The following is a 16,748-nucleotide window of genomic DNA, read 5'->3' as shown; positions in this document are numbered from 1 at the left end:
CAGGTGGCAAAAGACAAATACCATACCATCTCACCTAGTACAGGAACCTAATGAACAAAACAAACAAGCAAGCAAAATAGAACCAGAGGCATGCAAACAAGGAACAGAATGATAGTGATCAGAGGGGAGGCTAGAGGGGGAGAAGGCGGAAAAAGAAGAGTTTAAGTAAAAAAAGCTAGTATAAATGCCCATGGACATGGGTAACAGGGTGGGGATTGACTGTGGGAAATGAGATGGGGTGGGTAAGGAGGGGGAGAACAATAGGGGGGGCATGGAACAACTATAATAGAACAACAATTAATGTGAATAAATAATTAAATAAATAGAAGGCTACTTTGGCTGCAGTTTAGAGAAGTGGAAGGGACAAAGCTGGATGCAGAGTGAACTCCTAGGATGTTACTGATAAACTGCTTAAGTTAAGATAGTAACTGTTGGGAACCAGAAAGGTGAACTAGTTCAACATAGAGAATTGATTAAGACCTAGTAATTAATTGGATGGATGGGGAGTTAGTGTAGGATGGGAAGATGTTGCGAGAGAGAGAGAGAGAGAGAGAGAGAGAGAGAGAGAGAGAGAGAGTGTCATTAAAATGAGTCATAGTTAGTGAAACTAATCTACGTGAAAATGTAGATTCTGTTCTGGGGCCTGATTCTGAGGGTCTAACGAGCTGCTAGGCGATGTCAGTGCTGTTGTTCCTCTGTCCTCTATTTGAATAGCAAGGCCCTGGAGTTTCTTGTTCAGGCTATTATTGAATGGTGTCAGTGTGAATTGTTAATTTACTTGTCTATTTCCCCTACTAGAGGGCATGAATTGTGTCTTGTTCTTTGTTATATCTTGACAACATAGTAGGTATATGATGGATAAATATTTGTTGAATGATTTAATGCCTGTTGAAAGGAAATACAGAAAGAGGAAAAGGTATATGGAAAAAAGGACGAGTTTTATTTTGGGCATGTTGCATGTGAGGTGCCTGGGTACATTTCAGGTGAAGAAATATTTTTGATTGTCTTGAGTTCAGAAAAGGGATTTGGGCAAACGTTATAGAGTTGAAAGCTGAAGATTCAAATGATGAAAGAGGGGAATAGCTGGGCTGCGGTTATTCTGCAAAGATGTGGAGGAAGAGAATTTTTTTTTAAATGGGCCAGAGTTCGTATTTCTGAAGAACATTTATTTTGGATATCCCTTATTACTGTGTCCATATTTCAATTATGTTGAATGTTTGTGAAAGTAAAACTTAATTTTTGTTACAGGTTAAAGAACTCTTTTCTTCTCTGGGAGTTGAATGTAAAATCTTGGAACTTGATCAGATTGGTAAGTGGAGTGGTTAGTACACACTGTTGTTTTAATAAATGTCAGCAGGATTGACTTATTTTCATTTGCTTTGTTCATTTCAATTTACTCTTGTCTCTTTAGGTTAGATGAGCTTTTATAAGCTGCTGACATTGAAGTACTTCAGACATTTCAGATGTATTGGATAAATTTCTAGCAAAATAGATTAAACTGTAATAAAGGAAAAGAATCTGCCCCTATTTCCTGGCTGTATTACCAATGAGGGAGAGAGCATCAGTCTTTTAGCTTTACACTTTTGAATTCTTGTCAAACATGCATTAATTGATCTAATATTAATTGAGCACTTTACACATGCATGTGTTTTGTAGGGGTGGGAGACAGAGTGGTGAACAGAAAAATATTTATGTCTGCCTACATGGGACCTCACCAACTCCTTTTAGCTAGTCACTTTAATAAGTGACATGTTCTTGAATCCTTGAGACTTTTCTAAAGAGTATACCAAATAGGTAGTCTTAAGAAGTTGTGGCCTGGTTTTATTTTTAGGGATAGAAGACAAATTTTGGATTATAATCATAAAGATTTTTCATCCCTGGTTGGTGTGGCTCAGTTGTTTGCTGTGTCATCCGATAAGCAAAAGGTTGAAGGTTCAGTTCCCTGTTCTGGGTGCACAAGTGACCCCTGGTCCAGGCACCAGTCCCTGGTCTGGGTGTGTACAGGAAGTAGCCACTCGATGCTTCTCTCTCACATCTATGTTTCTCTCTCCCTTTCTCTCTAGAAGCAATGATAAAAGTGTCTTCGGGTGAGGATAAAACTATTTTTTTTTTCCAAAAATAATTTTAGGAAATATTTTCTGAGTTATTACTGTTGAAGCAGATTTTATATTGATATTTGCTCTTTAAAGAGGATTCTTAACCTATTTGTCTGGTATAATGATTGAATTATATATCAAAATCTAATTTAGAAGAGTTTATTTTAAAAGGAGTCAGTAGATGGGTCTTTATTTTCTAAGGTTTCTCTTAAGTCATTATTTTATAAAGTTATAAAACACACTGACTTTGTATGGGTGTGTACATGGGAGCATTTGAGTATTGTAACACTTAAGTTTTACTCACAAAGGTTTGGAACCTTTTCAGTGTTTTTATGTATTTAATTTTTTGTTCTTTAGATGATGGGGCCAGTGTTCAAGAAGTGCTGTCAGAGATTACTAATCAGAGAACTGTGCCCAACATTTTTGTGAATAAAGTACATATGGGTGGATGTGACCAAACTTTGCAGGTAATAATGGTATTATATGTTTTTTAATGCTGTTTGTTCAAGTTGTGTTTTTAAACATACTTAAAAGGGGATAAAATGGTTTTTAGGAGTCTGTTAGTCTTTTTGAAGTTGTAAGATGGAAAGCGTATAGGGTAGTTATCAGAAAATCTTGATTACTTTGATGGAAATTAGGTTTTCTACCAACTCAGACTTCAGAAACTAAGGAGAAGGTTTTAAGTGAGTTTGCCAGACAATCAGGTGGGCCACCTTGGAGACCTTGGTCTCTTCTTCCTGATGGGGAGAGAAACAATGGCTGTTCTCTCATTAAGGTTTAGTAAGATGAGGTCCATGCTAACATTTTAGGCTAGGGTAAGAAGAATTCCTGTCAAGGCTGCTAACACTGGGATCTTTGCAAAGTCCCATGCCTTTGAATTTTTGAGTCCTTAAAATGCAGTAATGAACAGAAATTAGTTAAGTAGTGGTAGATAAAAATTGATGTTTTATTAAGTAAGGTTCTTACTTTATGACTAGTTATTTACTTTTATTAAAATTCTGCTCTCTTGTATCCTTTATATATGTATGCAGATCTAGTAATTAGTATTTGATTACATATTTATATCTGAAATTTTAATTAAGAATTATGTTTTTCTTGGGAGAAAAAGAGATCTTCATTGTGTGTTAATCTATGATTAGCATTGTTATCTAGTAACAGCCTGCTTTATTAGTCGTAGAAGCTATAACTCAATTTGCAAGGTTGTAAGTACTATAATTATACTCCCTAAACACCTTTAGGAGTGTTGGTCTTGCTAATCCTAACACAGAAAATAAAAACAGGGTGAATGTGGTGAATATGGAGATGCAGAGATATTCACTGTATTTGAAGACTGAAAGACCTTTCCTTGGATGACAGATGCTTAGGAGACAAATTTCTCTAAGGGCACATATAAAGATCTTGTCGTTTTCCTGACACTTAAAAGTAAGGTGGCCAAGGGAGTCATTTTTAGAATGTGCCAAAAGCCTGTGTGGGCATCCATCCTTCAGTGGGCTGCATGCCATCTGTTGAGTCCTATAGTTTCATAGCACTTCCGTTGTGCTTCCCAGGATAAGTTGCTTCCTAGCATGGCATTGCTGAAACCAACATAATGGGACTGAGCAACTGACTCCATATAAGGAAAACTATTACTAAATCATATATTGAATCTCTGACTTCAACTAAGCTACTTCTGATCACAAGGAGGGCCAAGTGAACAAGAGGATATAGTGCAGAGCCAGGCTCATTACTGTTGCTAAAAGAAAAAGCAAAATGTTTGTGTTGAATAGGAAATTTATCAATAAGCTGCAAAATTTAGATCAATTTATGAGAAACCATGAAAAAATTTGAAGTTCATGTTTGCTGATGATGTGTAAGAACTGTTTTCAAAAGGAAACATGGCATATAGCACAGATAAAGAAAATACAGAGGATCTTGATAATGGCATTTGGCTGTTTTGCGTTCTTTGTTTTTTTGTTTGTTTGTTTTTTGCACTTGGATATAATATTTTAATGATTAGCCCAAGGAAACAGGCCCCCTCTGATAGATATAAAGTCTTGACCTCTGGGTCATTTGACACATGTCTGCCTATCAGGAGATAATGAACAAACATATACTTTGGTATATGGTCTAACTAGCTGGACCTTATTTGAATACCATGCAGATAAATTTACAATTCCAATTTACATGAAAACTATAGATTGTTTCTAAGGTTTTTATAAAAGAAAACTATGCTGATTAAACATAGGATAAAAATGAACAATTTAAAACAAGTCATACCATATTCTATCCTTTTATTTAAACTATAGGCACATCAGAGTGGTTTATTACAGAAACTTCTTCAGGAAGAGTCAGCATATGATTATGACCTCATTGTCATTGGTGGTGGTTCTGGTGGCCTTGCATGTGCTCAGGTATGAAAAAAATGAAACCTGAAGATAATTTCTGTGATGATTGGCATAAAAATTTATCCTGCTACTTAAAAAAAAAAAACGATTTGATGTTATAGCCTAAGTTTTTACAGTAATAGTTTAATAAAGAGAAAAAATCTGTTATGCTATAGACACAGCCTTTTTATTTAGGGAACAGAAAAATTAGGGGAGTGTCAGGAAAATGACAAGATCTTCATATGTGACTTTTCTTTTTTTTTTAAAGGAAGCTGCCATTTTGGGGAGAAAAGTAATGGTGCTAGATTTTGTGGTCCCATCACCTCAGGGTACATCCTGGGGTAAGCTGTTTTTCTTTGTTGTTCCCTGCTCTTTACATACATTCTTGGCTTTGTTTAATCTCATTGAATCCTCACAACAATTTCAGGAGGTATAACTAGTCTGTTTCATAGGTGCAGTGAAGTAACTGGCCTAACAAGTGCTGATTTGGAAAGATAGCATAGAAACAATTAAGGAAAATGAAAAAAAAATTCATAACCTAATATTCCAGCACTTTTGCCATAATAATTTTTGCACACACATGTTAATATTTTCACATAGTTGTGGTTGTTGTGTATCACGTGCACTTAAATTTGCTCTTTTTTTTTGTGCTTGTGTGTTGATTTCATAAGTGACTTTTAAGGTTGCATGATGGTCATTTTGAATTAGTGTGTATGATAGTTCCAAGTCAGTTTAATGAACTATACAGTCAGCTTTCAGCCCTGTGACTTTGCTGCAGATGAGAGTGCTCACCTTTCCATGTTCTTTTCACTGTAAAATAGAACACATAGATTTTGTGCTGGATATTTTCTGATTATGCTTCAAATCCGTTCATCATTGTCTCTACCCTGCTCTATGTCCCAGAAGGCTAATGAATTGGTAGGTAACTTTGCCCTCTGGCTTCTGGTTGAGCTTGGCCAGTTGGGATAATGGGAGGAGAACAGAAGGAGGGAGAAGAATGGAGTTGGTGGTGTATATTCCCCTGGGTTCCTCTCTCCTGGTTGCTGCAAGTTGGCTCCTCCCTCTGTGGAAGGCCATAGCCCTTGTCATGGCTGTCCCTCTTTGTTCTGTGGCACCTACTCAAGTGTACTTGTCCCTTTCTGTGGGGTTCGTGATGAGCCACTGTCAGTAGTTTGTTACTATTGTTCTATCCCACCTTGCCCACACCCCAGAAATTATTTCTCTATAAATTTTCCTTAGTTACCCAGTTTGAGGTTCTATTTCCTGCCAGAACTCTGCCAAAATATGAAAATCATTTTTAAAAATTCAAACTTACTCAAAAAATTATAGCCAAGAATTTCATACTAGTAAAGGTAATTTCCCTTGCAGTTGGACCTACTACTGGCTCAGAAAAGTCAGACTTACAAAGAGTAAAGGCTGGAAGTGGGGGTTCTGGCCCTTGGTCTAATTCCTTTGTAGGTCAGTCTCAAATGAAAGTTTTAGACACTGTCTCCAGAAAACTGTTCAAATGCACATTTAGATATTTGCTAACCATTGGGCCTCCTTCATACCCCTGTGGTTAAAAAGTTTGGCTTAATCATTTGCATGTTATTGTGGCTATGGTGTTTACCCCACAACCAGTTTGTCATTTCCATGTTTTAACACTAACTCTACACTTGTATAAACACACACATGCACAAAACATTAAAACTATTATTTTCTTTCTCAGGTCTTGGTGGTACTTGTGTAAATGTAGGTTGCGTTCCTAAGAAACTGATGCATCAAGCTGCCCTTTTGGGACAGGCATTAAGTGACTCAAGGAAATTTGGCTGGGAGTACAGTCAACAAGGTGGGTAACACTATATAAAAACAAAGATTGGGAGCCCTGGCTGGTGTGGCTCAGTTGGTTGGACATCCTCCCGCAAACCAAAAGGTCACCAGTTCATTCCTGGTCAGGGCACATGCCTAGGTTGCAGGCTTTGATGTTTCTTTCTCACATTGATGTTTCTCTTCCTTTCTTTCTGTCTTATTTTCCCCTCTCTAAAATAAAATAAAATAATTTTAAAAATTAAAAATAATATTGATAGAAAATAACAAATGAGTTTCTTAGAGAAAGACTTGTTATTTATATTTCTATAACTGAGTTTAAAATTTGTGTAATAAACATTCATTAGGAGCCTCCTGGGTGTCAGTCAGGCACAGAGGACTCAAGAGATGGTCAATTAAACCTGGCCCTGCTCTCATGGGCCTTACTGCCTAGGAGGGAAGTATTGCAGCGATAGCCATTACAAACCCTTAGGTAGAATGTGAGGGAGAATAATCCCTATTTTCAGATTTATTTCAAGTAAAAAGAAAATAGCAAGGGTCATTATTTGGATTTTTCTCCTATTATTGTGATAACATTTTGTTTTATCAGTGGTTATGTATGTAGTTAGTGAAAGATGGATAAAAAATTCATCCAATAAATGCTTACTGGTTAGGCTTTGATGATACAGATATGAGGAAAAGATAACAGCTGCTCTTAAGGAGCACGCAGTTTATTTGAAGAGGAGAGAAGCCATTCAGTGCACTCTTATTAATTTATGGTGCTGTTTTGAACATCAGCTTGAGGGGCACTTAATGTAACCTTGAGCGTTGGAGGAAGGGGGAGGTGACCCTTGAATTGCATCTTGAAGGTCCCAGGGAAGTAGGACATTTAAGACAGGGAGCAGCTTGACCCAAACTATGGAGAAGTGAGAAAACATGGAATATGGTTGGGGGAAGGGTTAGTGATTGGCTGGAATAAAGAATAGGGGAGGGATGTTGAGAGAAATGAGATTAGAGAGCTAAGAAGGTCCCAAAGGCTTGGAAATGCCTTTGGAGGATTTAAACTTTACCCCAAAGGTAGCAAGAGCTGTTGCGAAGTTTCAGCATGAAAAGAGTATGAACCACAGTTTGGATTTTAGATCCTTCTGATGGCACCAAGAATTTAGAAGGCTGGAGGTGGGGAGCTGCTGCATAACCCAGAGGAGAAATGATGAGGCCTGGATAAAGACCATGAAACTGCAGAAAATGTGAGGTGGATTTAGAGAATTTAAGGCATGGAATTGACAGGTTAGGTGTGGAGTGGAGATCTTATTAAAATAACATGAAGTTTTTTTAAAAAATTACAATAACCTGTCTCTTTCCCCAGAGATTTTGATCCAGTAGATCTGTGCCTGTGCATAAAGTTTCATAGATGATTCTGATACTTAAAGATGATTCCACAAAGCCATCCAGCTCATTGGTAGGATAGACGGTGAGGGAGAGAAAGGAATTTAGGAAGAGGGGGGACTGGATGAAAATTAATATATTTATTGAGATAGAAAACAGAGGCAGGTTTGTAGCATAATGAGTTACAGGTGGACACATTCCTTATTGACAAATTTTCCCCAGACAGTCAACTCATTGGAGAGCTTTTATTCAAACTATAATACCAACTGTTTGTAAATAAAATGAGGTCTTGCCACTTGGCAGTTTAATTTCTGGGTAGCCTTAACTTTCAAGAATCCTTTTCCCTAAATCCTGTATTATGTGTGGATATTCCACTTAAGGTCCCTTGAGGACATGCCAGTGGAATAGATATTTAGGGATGGTTTTTATTTGAGAGAGTTTTTAGAGTCACAGCATTGTAGCTGATAGTTGAAGTCTTAGGAATTGCTGAGATGGTCTGGAAGGAATATATGGATGGAAAATAATAGAAGACAGAGACAGAATCATGAGATATGTTAATACCTAAGTTAAGTGTGTGAGGTAGAGGAGGAAAAACCAGGAGAGTCCTATCATAGAAACCAGGAAGGGTTAAATTTTTAACAATGATTAGGGATTAGGGAGTCTTCAAAGAGAACTAATTTGAGTGAAATGCTTCAGAAAGGCTAAATGGGATGGGATTTGAATTATATACATTTCGAATTGGTAGTTAGGTAGTTCAGAAGTCTCTTCAAAATTAAAAACATTTATACCCTTTTTCTGTAATAATCAAGTCCAAGTGGAGAGAAAACATGGAATGCTTTCTTGGAGAGGAAAAAGGTCATGAAAATGGAACTGCACACCTGGCCGGTGACAAAGGGGACAGCTAGGCAAGGATGTGTGTAGATGATACCAGACAGCAAGCTATTCTCCATGAGCAGATGACTTCTTGGTGCATCAGCTTTGCATGTGCCCACTTCCTCACACTGTTGGGGCTGTGCAATTTCAGAGAGGAGGCAGCAGGGTTTTGCATCTACTTTGTATTTTCTCAGTGGCCAGTTGACATTCTTGAACTCTTCTAAGTGCTTAGTATTTCTAACTACTTTGTAATTTTCTTGAGGTGGTAAAATCTTATATATAAGATGTACCTAGTTAGCTATGACATGAAATTTGGGCTTAGCAATTTTTGGTCATAGGTTCTGTGTATGGCAAAAATAAGTCAACAGAATCTGAGAGGCAAGAGAAGGGAAGTAAACGCATGCTGAAATCTTGTTCGGGTTGATGTTATGGATACTTCCATTTTTTATGTTGATAGAAAAATATATATTAAAATAATTTAAAAAGTGTGCATGATCTCCAGATTAAAAATTGAATGTAGAACTTCCAAATAAAAGATTTGTTGAAGGGGGAAATGCACAAAGAAACAGCCTGAAACTTAATTTAAAACAAACAAAACAACAGCAGAAAATGAGAGGCCCAACAGAGGAGCCCTCTTTTACATATTAAAATAATGCTGAATAGATCAGATTTTCAGGTTGAGTAAAGAGCAAAATTTATTAACATGCTGCTTACAAGACTTGCACCTAAAATCAAAAGAGGTAATTGTTGAAAATATAGAACTTTTTAAATAGATGGGAAAATTTTTAATAGGTAAGAAAAGGTATCGGGGGTTCCTTTCAAGGTGGTGGCTAGGTGAAAGTGGTACTCAAATCCTTCCACCACCACACCAAGATTATGACTAAACTACAGAACAACGATCATTCAGAAAGGAGGGCTGCTGGAGTCCCAGGAGTACCTGTTAAAGGGCCTGTACACACTTCCTCAGACTCACTCACTCTGAGTTCCAGCACAGGGCACTGGGGATCAATAGGGGGGAACTGAGTAGTCTGATGTGGGGTAAGAGCTGGAGGGGCAACTTTCTCCCAGATAGAAGTACTGGCAGAGGCTGCTTTTCCTTTTCTGGACCCTTTATTTACAGATCCAATGGGGGGTGTCATATCTCAATATCTGTAAACCTAGCTAACACTGTTCACCCTACCCTGGTGATCTCTGAGACCCCACCCTATCCAATTTTGGGGCCTAACACAAGTCATTTCCACTGGCATTTCCATACAAATGGCCTGTCTTGGCTCATGCTTCGGACTTCCCTAAAATGTCTCAAACAAGCAGCATCTGGCCTCAGTGTGCCTTGTATTTCTCCCCAAGTGGCCCCCAGGCCGGGCACTAGCCTCAGCTGGCCTTGCTTCACAGTTTGGGCTTTTCTGGGCACTACCAAGCCCAGCACAAGTAGCAGCTATCTGCAGATCACTTTGTAACTCATGCCGGGTGACCATGAGCAGGGTGCTTGTGTTCGATGACCTTGACCTGTGCCTCTTGGTAGGGCTCAGAGCCAGTGCACCTAGTAAACAGCTTCAGCCTATGTCGAAGTACCACCCAACCTCTTTTACAAATAACACACTCAAGGGTCAGACTCAGCAGGCACCAGAGCCCCACTGAAGTAAGTGCTACTCTATAGGTTCAGCCTTTGCACAGTTGATCCTCCACAGTGTTTGCAGCTGGTCCTCGAAGCCAGGTGGTCTAGAGGTAAATCCCTCCCACTGAGATGCCAGCAGCAGTCATGGGTCAACTATAATAGCTCAACTCACCTGAAGGCAGCCCCTGGATTGCCTAACTCGGGTTAATGTGGAAACTGTGCCACTTGACCCTACAGGACACTTACTACATAATGTAATTTTCCAATCCAGAAAGACCTAGCAACTCTACGTACATAGAAACGAACACATGGGGGCAAACAAAATGAGGAAACAAACATGTCCCAAATGAAAGAATAGAACTTCAGAAAAAGAACTAAACAAAGGGAAGACAATCAGTCTACTAGATAAAGATTTCAAAACACTGGTTATAAGGATGGTCAATAAACTTATGGGAAGAGAAGAGGAACTTAGGGAGAACATCAACAAAGAGATAGGAAACGTAAACTTGGAGATAGAAAATATAAAAAAGAACTAATCAGAAATGATTAATATAATAACTGAAATGAACAATACAGGGAAGCACCAGTAGATTAGATGAAACAGAGGATCAAATCAGAAATTTGGAAGATATGGAAGCAGAGAAAACTCATTTAGAACAGCAAAAAGAATAAAAAATACAAAAATATTAGGATATTTTAAGAAGCCTCTCGGACAACTTCAAGCATACCAACATTCCCATCATGGGGTTGCAGAAGGAGAAGAGGGAGTAAGGAATTGAAAAACGATGTGAAAAAAGAATAATGGAAAACTTCCCTGACCTTGTGAAAGAAATAGATATACAAGTCCAGGGAGCACAGATTATACCAAAGAAGATGAACACAAAGAGGCCCACACCAAGACATAATTAAAATGCCAAAAGTTAAATATCAAGAGAGAATCTTAAAAGCAGCAAGAGAAAAGCAGTTATCTAGAAGGGAGCTGCCATAATGCTGTCAGCTGATTTCTCAACAGAATCTTTGCAAACCAGAAGTGATTGGCAAGAAATATTTAAAGTGATAGGAAGTATAGTAGCCCCTCTCTATATCGCGGTTCACTTATTGTGGCCTCACTGTATCGTGGGATTTTTTAAAAATTATATTTAATTATTTATCACGGATTTTTTGCTATATTATGGGATTTTGTGGTACTGTATACATATGTTGTTAAAGTTATGTAGGTTTAAGAGTGTAGAATAAATGTAAGGTTCCTACTTTGCAGGTGGCTCTGGAATGTAATGCCCACGATAAGTGAGGGAATACTGTACCTACAACCAAGATTACTGAGCAAAGCTATCATTTAGAATCGAAGGACAGATAAAGAACTTCCCAAACAAGAAAAGACTAAAGGAGTTATCACCACCAAACCAGCTTTACATAAAATGTTAAAGGTTCTTCTTTATAACAAAGAAAAAGGAAAGTTAAAAAAATATGACTAATAAAGTGGCAATAAATATGTACTTATCAACATTACCTTAACTGCAAGTGGATTAAATGCTCCAGTCAAAAGACATATGAATGATGACAAACAAGACCCTTACATATGCTGTCCACAAAAGAACAACGTCAGATTGAAAGACAAACACAGACTGAAAATAAAGGAATGGAAAAAGATGTTTCATGAAAATAGTAACAAACAAGCGCTGGGTAACACTACTTATACCAGACAAAATGGACTTTAAAACAAAGGCTATGTAACAAACAAGAGACAAGGCGCCAACAATTCCATTCTGGGTATCTAAAGAAACCCAAAACACCAAATTAGAAAGATATATACATTCATATGTATTATTACTGTATTCATATGTAGTATTATTTACAATACCCAGTATGTGGAAGCAACTTAAGTGTCCATCGATAGATGAATGTATAAAGGAGAAGTGGCGCAGATATATAATGGAATATTACTCAGTCATAAAAAGAACGAAATCTTGAAATCTGGAACAACATGAATGTGCCTAGAAGGTATTAGCTGAGTGACATAAGTTAGAGAAAGCCAAATGCCAGATGATTTCACTTATATGTGGAATCTAAAAAAAATAAATAAACAAGCAGAACTGAAACATAATCACTGATACAGAAAACATTTTGCCAATTGCCACCCTAGTGCTGGGCTGGAGGTTGGGTGATAATGGTAAAAGGATTAAGAATTACAAATTGGTAGTACAAAATAGTCACAGGGATGTAAAGTATAACATAGGGAGTATAGTCAATAACATTGTTAAAACTATATATGGTGCTAGTTAAATATTAGATTAATCTGGGCGATCATTTAGTAAATCATGTAATGTGTAGTCACTGGGATGTATATCTGAAGTTAATATAGTACTGTATGTCAACTGTAATTGAAAAAAAATGCTGAAAGTCAAGAATAAAGTTTTTAAAAATATATTAGGGGAATGCAAACAAAGCAGTGGCAGTTAATGCCAGACAGACAAACCACAAACTAAAAACAACAACAAATACAAAACTTAGAAATCAATGAGTTAGCACCTTCCCTAAAATGGAAGTGTTAAAGGGTGTATTTGAAACTACAGATAAAGTAGGCAGACCTTTGACAAATGTAGTTAATAAAATAGGGGAGAAAATCCATACAAATGTGCAGCATTAGATTTGAGAAAAGAAATATAACTAAAGATAGAGAAAAAATACAGTATACAGATTAGTGGTATGAATATTATTTTTATTTTTAATATATTTTGATTTTTCTATTACAGTTGTCCTAATTTTCCCCCCTCCACCCAGTACCCCCACTCCCTCTGGCAGGTCCCCTCTCTTAGTTCATGTCCATGGGTCATGCATATAAATTCTGTGGCTACTCCATTTACTATACAACTCGTAACATACTCCCTGTCTATTCTGTAACTACCAATTTGTACTTCTGAATTCCTACACCTTTCCCACCCAACATGAAACCATCCAAATGAGCTTCATATCTAAGATTCTGCTTCTGTTCTGCATGTTTGTTTAGTTTGTCTTTTAGATTCAATTGTCGATAGTTGTAAATTTATTGCCATTTTAATGTTCATAGTTTTGATCTTCTTTTTCTTAAATAAGTCCCTTTAACATTTCATACAATAATGACTTGGTGATGATGAACTCCTTTAGTTTTACCTTGTCTAAGAAGCACGTTATCTGCCCTTTCATTCTAAATGATAGCTTTGCTGGATAGAGTAGTCTTGGTTGTAGGTCCTTGCTTTTCATCACTTTGAATACTTCTTCCCAGTCCCTGCTGGCCTGCAAAGTTTTTTTTGAAAAATCGGCTGACAGTCTTAGAAACTCCTGTATAGGTAAATATTGCTTTTTTCTTGCTGCTTTTAAGATTCTCTCTTTATCTTTAACCTTTGGCATTTTAATTATGATGTGTCTTGGTGTGGTCCTCTTTACATCCATCTTCTCTGAGACTCTGTGCTTCCTGGACTTGTATGTCTATCTCCACCAAATTAGGGAAGTTTTGTTTCATTATTGTATCAAGTAAGTTTTCAATTTCTTGTTCTTTCTCTTCTCCTTCCGGTACCCCTAGGTTTCTAACGTTGGTACGTTTGAATTTGTCCTACATGCTTCTTACCCTATCCTTGGGGTTTTTTGTTTGTTTGTTTTGTTTGGATTTTTTTTTCTTCTTGCTGTTCTGATTGTTTCTTTCTTTTTGGTTTCCAAATCATTGATTTGATTCTTGGCTTCATCCACTCCACTGTTGATTCCCTGTTTATTTTTCTTTTTTTCACTTAGTGTAACCTTCATTTCTAATTGGATCATTTTTGCTGTTGACGTACGTACTCAATGAGTTCCTTGAGCATCCTAATAACCAGTGTTTTGAACTCTTCTTCTATAGATTGCTTATATCCATTTTGTTTAGTTCTTTTTCTGTAGTTTTGTTCTATTCTTTCATTTGGACCATATTTCTTTGTCTTCTCATCTTGGCAGCCTCCCTGTGTTTGTTTCTATGTATTAGGTGAGCTAATTTGACTCCCTGTCTAGTTGCATGGCCTCATGTAGTAAAGCACATCTGTAAGTTTGGTGGGGCAGAACCTTACGTAATCGCCAGGGCATGGTAACCCATGTGAACCAGGTTAATGGAGTCTCAGATATGCTATGGTGCTCTTTGGTTGTGTGTGGGATGCCTTGGAAAAGGGACAGTGGCCACTGTCTGGCCTCTGGAGTTTTATCAGGGAGGAACTGTACTCTTGGCACATTTCCCTGATGCCAGAAACTTCAGTTTCTTTCTGTATGCCACTGGTGCCCTTCAAGCTACTGCCCTGGTGCTGGATCCCAGAGGGAGGGAGTCTGCATAAGTCTTAAGTTCATTCATTGCAGACCCTTTAAGAGGAGTTGCCCAAGAATCCTGCAGTTTGTTCTGCTGCCCAATCCCCACTTGTTTTTTCTGCTAGAAAATACGAGGACTTATCTTCCTGGCACTGGAACCCTGGACTGTGTGTTCTGGTGTGGGGCTGGGATCTCTCACTCCTAAAATATCCCTCCCGATTTTTATCCATCACATATGGGCGTTGGACTGTTGGTTCTGTGTCTCAGTGTCTCCATGTCTTTGCCACTTATACCTGTCTAAGTGGATGTAACTTCTTTTTTCCTTGGTTTTTGAACTTCCATACAGTTCAATTTTCTTTAATTTTCTTTTTTGGTTTTTCAATTACAGTTGTCCCATTTTTCCCCCATTGCTCCCCACACCCAGCCCAACCCTTCTCCCACAATCATATCCGTCCTCGTTGTCCATGTTCATGAGTCACTTATACACATTCCTTGACTAAACCCTCCCCTTAATTATCCCCCTTATCTCCCTCCCTCTCCTCCCTATTGACTGTTATTCTGCTCCTTGTCCTGTTTAGTTCGTTTGTTTATGTTGTTTTTTAGTTTCCTGTATTGGTGATATCATATGGTATTTTTCTTTCTTTGCCTGGCTTATTTCACTAAGCATAATTCTCTCTATTTCCATCCATGTTGTTGCAAATGGCAGGAGTTCCTTCTTTCTCTCTGCTGCATAGTATTCCATTGTGTAAATGTACCACAGTTTTTTGATCCACTCATCTACAGATGGGCACTTAGGCTGTTTCCAGCACTTAGCTATTGTAAACAGTGCAGCTATGAACATAGGGGTGTATAAGTTCTTTTAAATTAGGGTTTTAGGATTTTTCGGGTACAATCCTAGCAGTGGAATCGCTGGTTCAAAAGGCAGTTCCATTTTTAGTTTTTTGAGGTAATTCCATACTGTTTTCCATAGTGGCTGCACTAGTCTGCATTCCCACCAACAGTGCAGTAGGGTACCCGTTTCTCCACATCCTGCCAGCACTTGTTGTTTGTTGATTTGTTGATGATGGCCATTCTGACAGGTGTAAAGTGGTATCTCATTGTGGTTTTTATTTGCATCTCTCTGATTGCCAGTGATGTGGAGCATTTTTTCATGTGTCTATGGACCTTCTGTATATCCTCTTCGGAAAAGTGTTTGTTCAGTTCCTTTGCCCATTTTTTAATTGGGTTGCCTGTTTTCTGGATGTTGAGTCGTATAAGCTCTTTATATATTTTGGAGATCTGTGCCCTGTCTGAGATATCATTGGCAGATATGTTTTCCCATATGGTTGGTTTCCCTTTCATTTTGCTGATGTTTTCTTTTGCTGAGCAGAAACTGTTTAGTTTGATGTAGTCCCATTTGTTTATTTTTTCCTTTATTTCCCTTTCCTTAGGAGATGTATCCGTGAAAATATTGTTACATGGGATATCTGAAAATTTCCTGCCTATGTTTTCTTCGTGGACTTTTGTGGAGTCACGGCTTAATTTAAGTCTTTGATCCATCTTGAGTTTATTCTCGTGTGTGGTGTAAGCTGGTGGTCTAGTTTTATTTTTTTGCACGTCCCTGTCCAGTTCTCCCAGCACCATTTGCTAAAAAGGATCTTCTCACTCCATTTTATGTTCCTTCCTCCTTTATCAAATATTAGTTGACCATAGAGGCCTGGGTTTATTTCTGGACTCTATTCTGTTCCACTGATCTATATGTCTGTTCTTATGCCAGTACCAGAGTGTTTTGATCACAGTGGCTTTGTAGTATTTTTTTAATATCTGGTGTTGTGATTCCTACTGCTGTGTTCTTCTGTCTCAAGATTGCTTTTGCTATTAGGGGTCTTTTTTGGTACCATAGGAATTTTTGGAGTATTTGTTCCAGGTCAGTGAAATATGTCATTGGTATTTTCATAGAGATTGCATTGAATCTGTAAACTGCTTTGGGTAGTGTCGCCATTTTGATGGTGTTGAGTCTTCCCATCCAAGAACATGGTATTTGCTTCCATTTATTTGTATCTTCCTTAATTTTTTTCTTCAGTGTTACATAATTTTCAGAGTACAGGTTTTTTATCTCTTTGGTTAAGTTTATTTGTAGGTACTTTATTTTTCTTGTTGATATAGTAAATGGTATTTTCTTTTTTGTCTCTGTCTCTGATATTTTAATGTTGGTGTTCAGTAATACCTTAGATTACTGTATATTTATTTTGTACCCTGCTATTTTGCCAAATTCACTTATTATATCGAGTAGTCTTTTAGTGGAGTTTATAGGGTTTTCTAGGTATACTATCATGTCATCTGCATATAATG

The 16,748-nt window shown here is 37.7% G+C and overlaps 1 protein-coding gene across 6 annotated transcripts in view; it reads left to right on the top strand.

Moving 5' to 3' along the window:
- The window catches only part of TXNRD3 (thioredoxin reductase 3), a 94,973-nt gene that overhangs the window by 31,785 nt on the left and 46,440 nt on the right, over positions 1 to 16,748 (top strand). For 3 of the 6 annotated variants that reach the window (XM_090285890.1, XM_090285888.1, XM_090285887.1), the window contains exons 2-7: positions 1,249 to 1,309; positions 2,064 to 2,087; positions 2,454 to 2,563; positions 4,382 to 4,486; positions 4,728 to 4,800; positions 6,168 to 6,287. In XM_090285890.1, coding sequence (XP_090142016.1) covers positions 1,249 to 1,309; positions 2,064 to 2,087; positions 2,454 to 2,563; positions 4,382 to 4,486; positions 4,728 to 4,800; positions 6,168 to 6,287 — 493 coding nt within the window. The remainder of the gene's footprint in view (positions 1 to 1,248; positions 1,310 to 2,063; positions 2,088 to 2,453; positions 2,564 to 4,381; positions 4,487 to 4,727; positions 4,801 to 6,167; positions 6,288 to 16,748) is intronic. The other 3 variants (XM_090285886.1, XM_090285891.1, XM_090285889.1) reach the window with 2 other exon arrangements.

Source organism: Furipterus horrens, unplaced genomic scaffold (assembly GCF_987537825.1).
Source record: "Furipterus horrens unplaced genomic scaffold, mFurHor1.1.pri manual_scaffold_8, whole genome shotgun sequence".
Taxonomy (NCBI): Eukaryota; Metazoa; Chordata; class Mammalia; order Chiroptera; family Furipteridae; genus Furipterus; species Furipterus horrens.
This window is presented reverse-complemented; position numbering and strand designations above follow the sequence as displayed.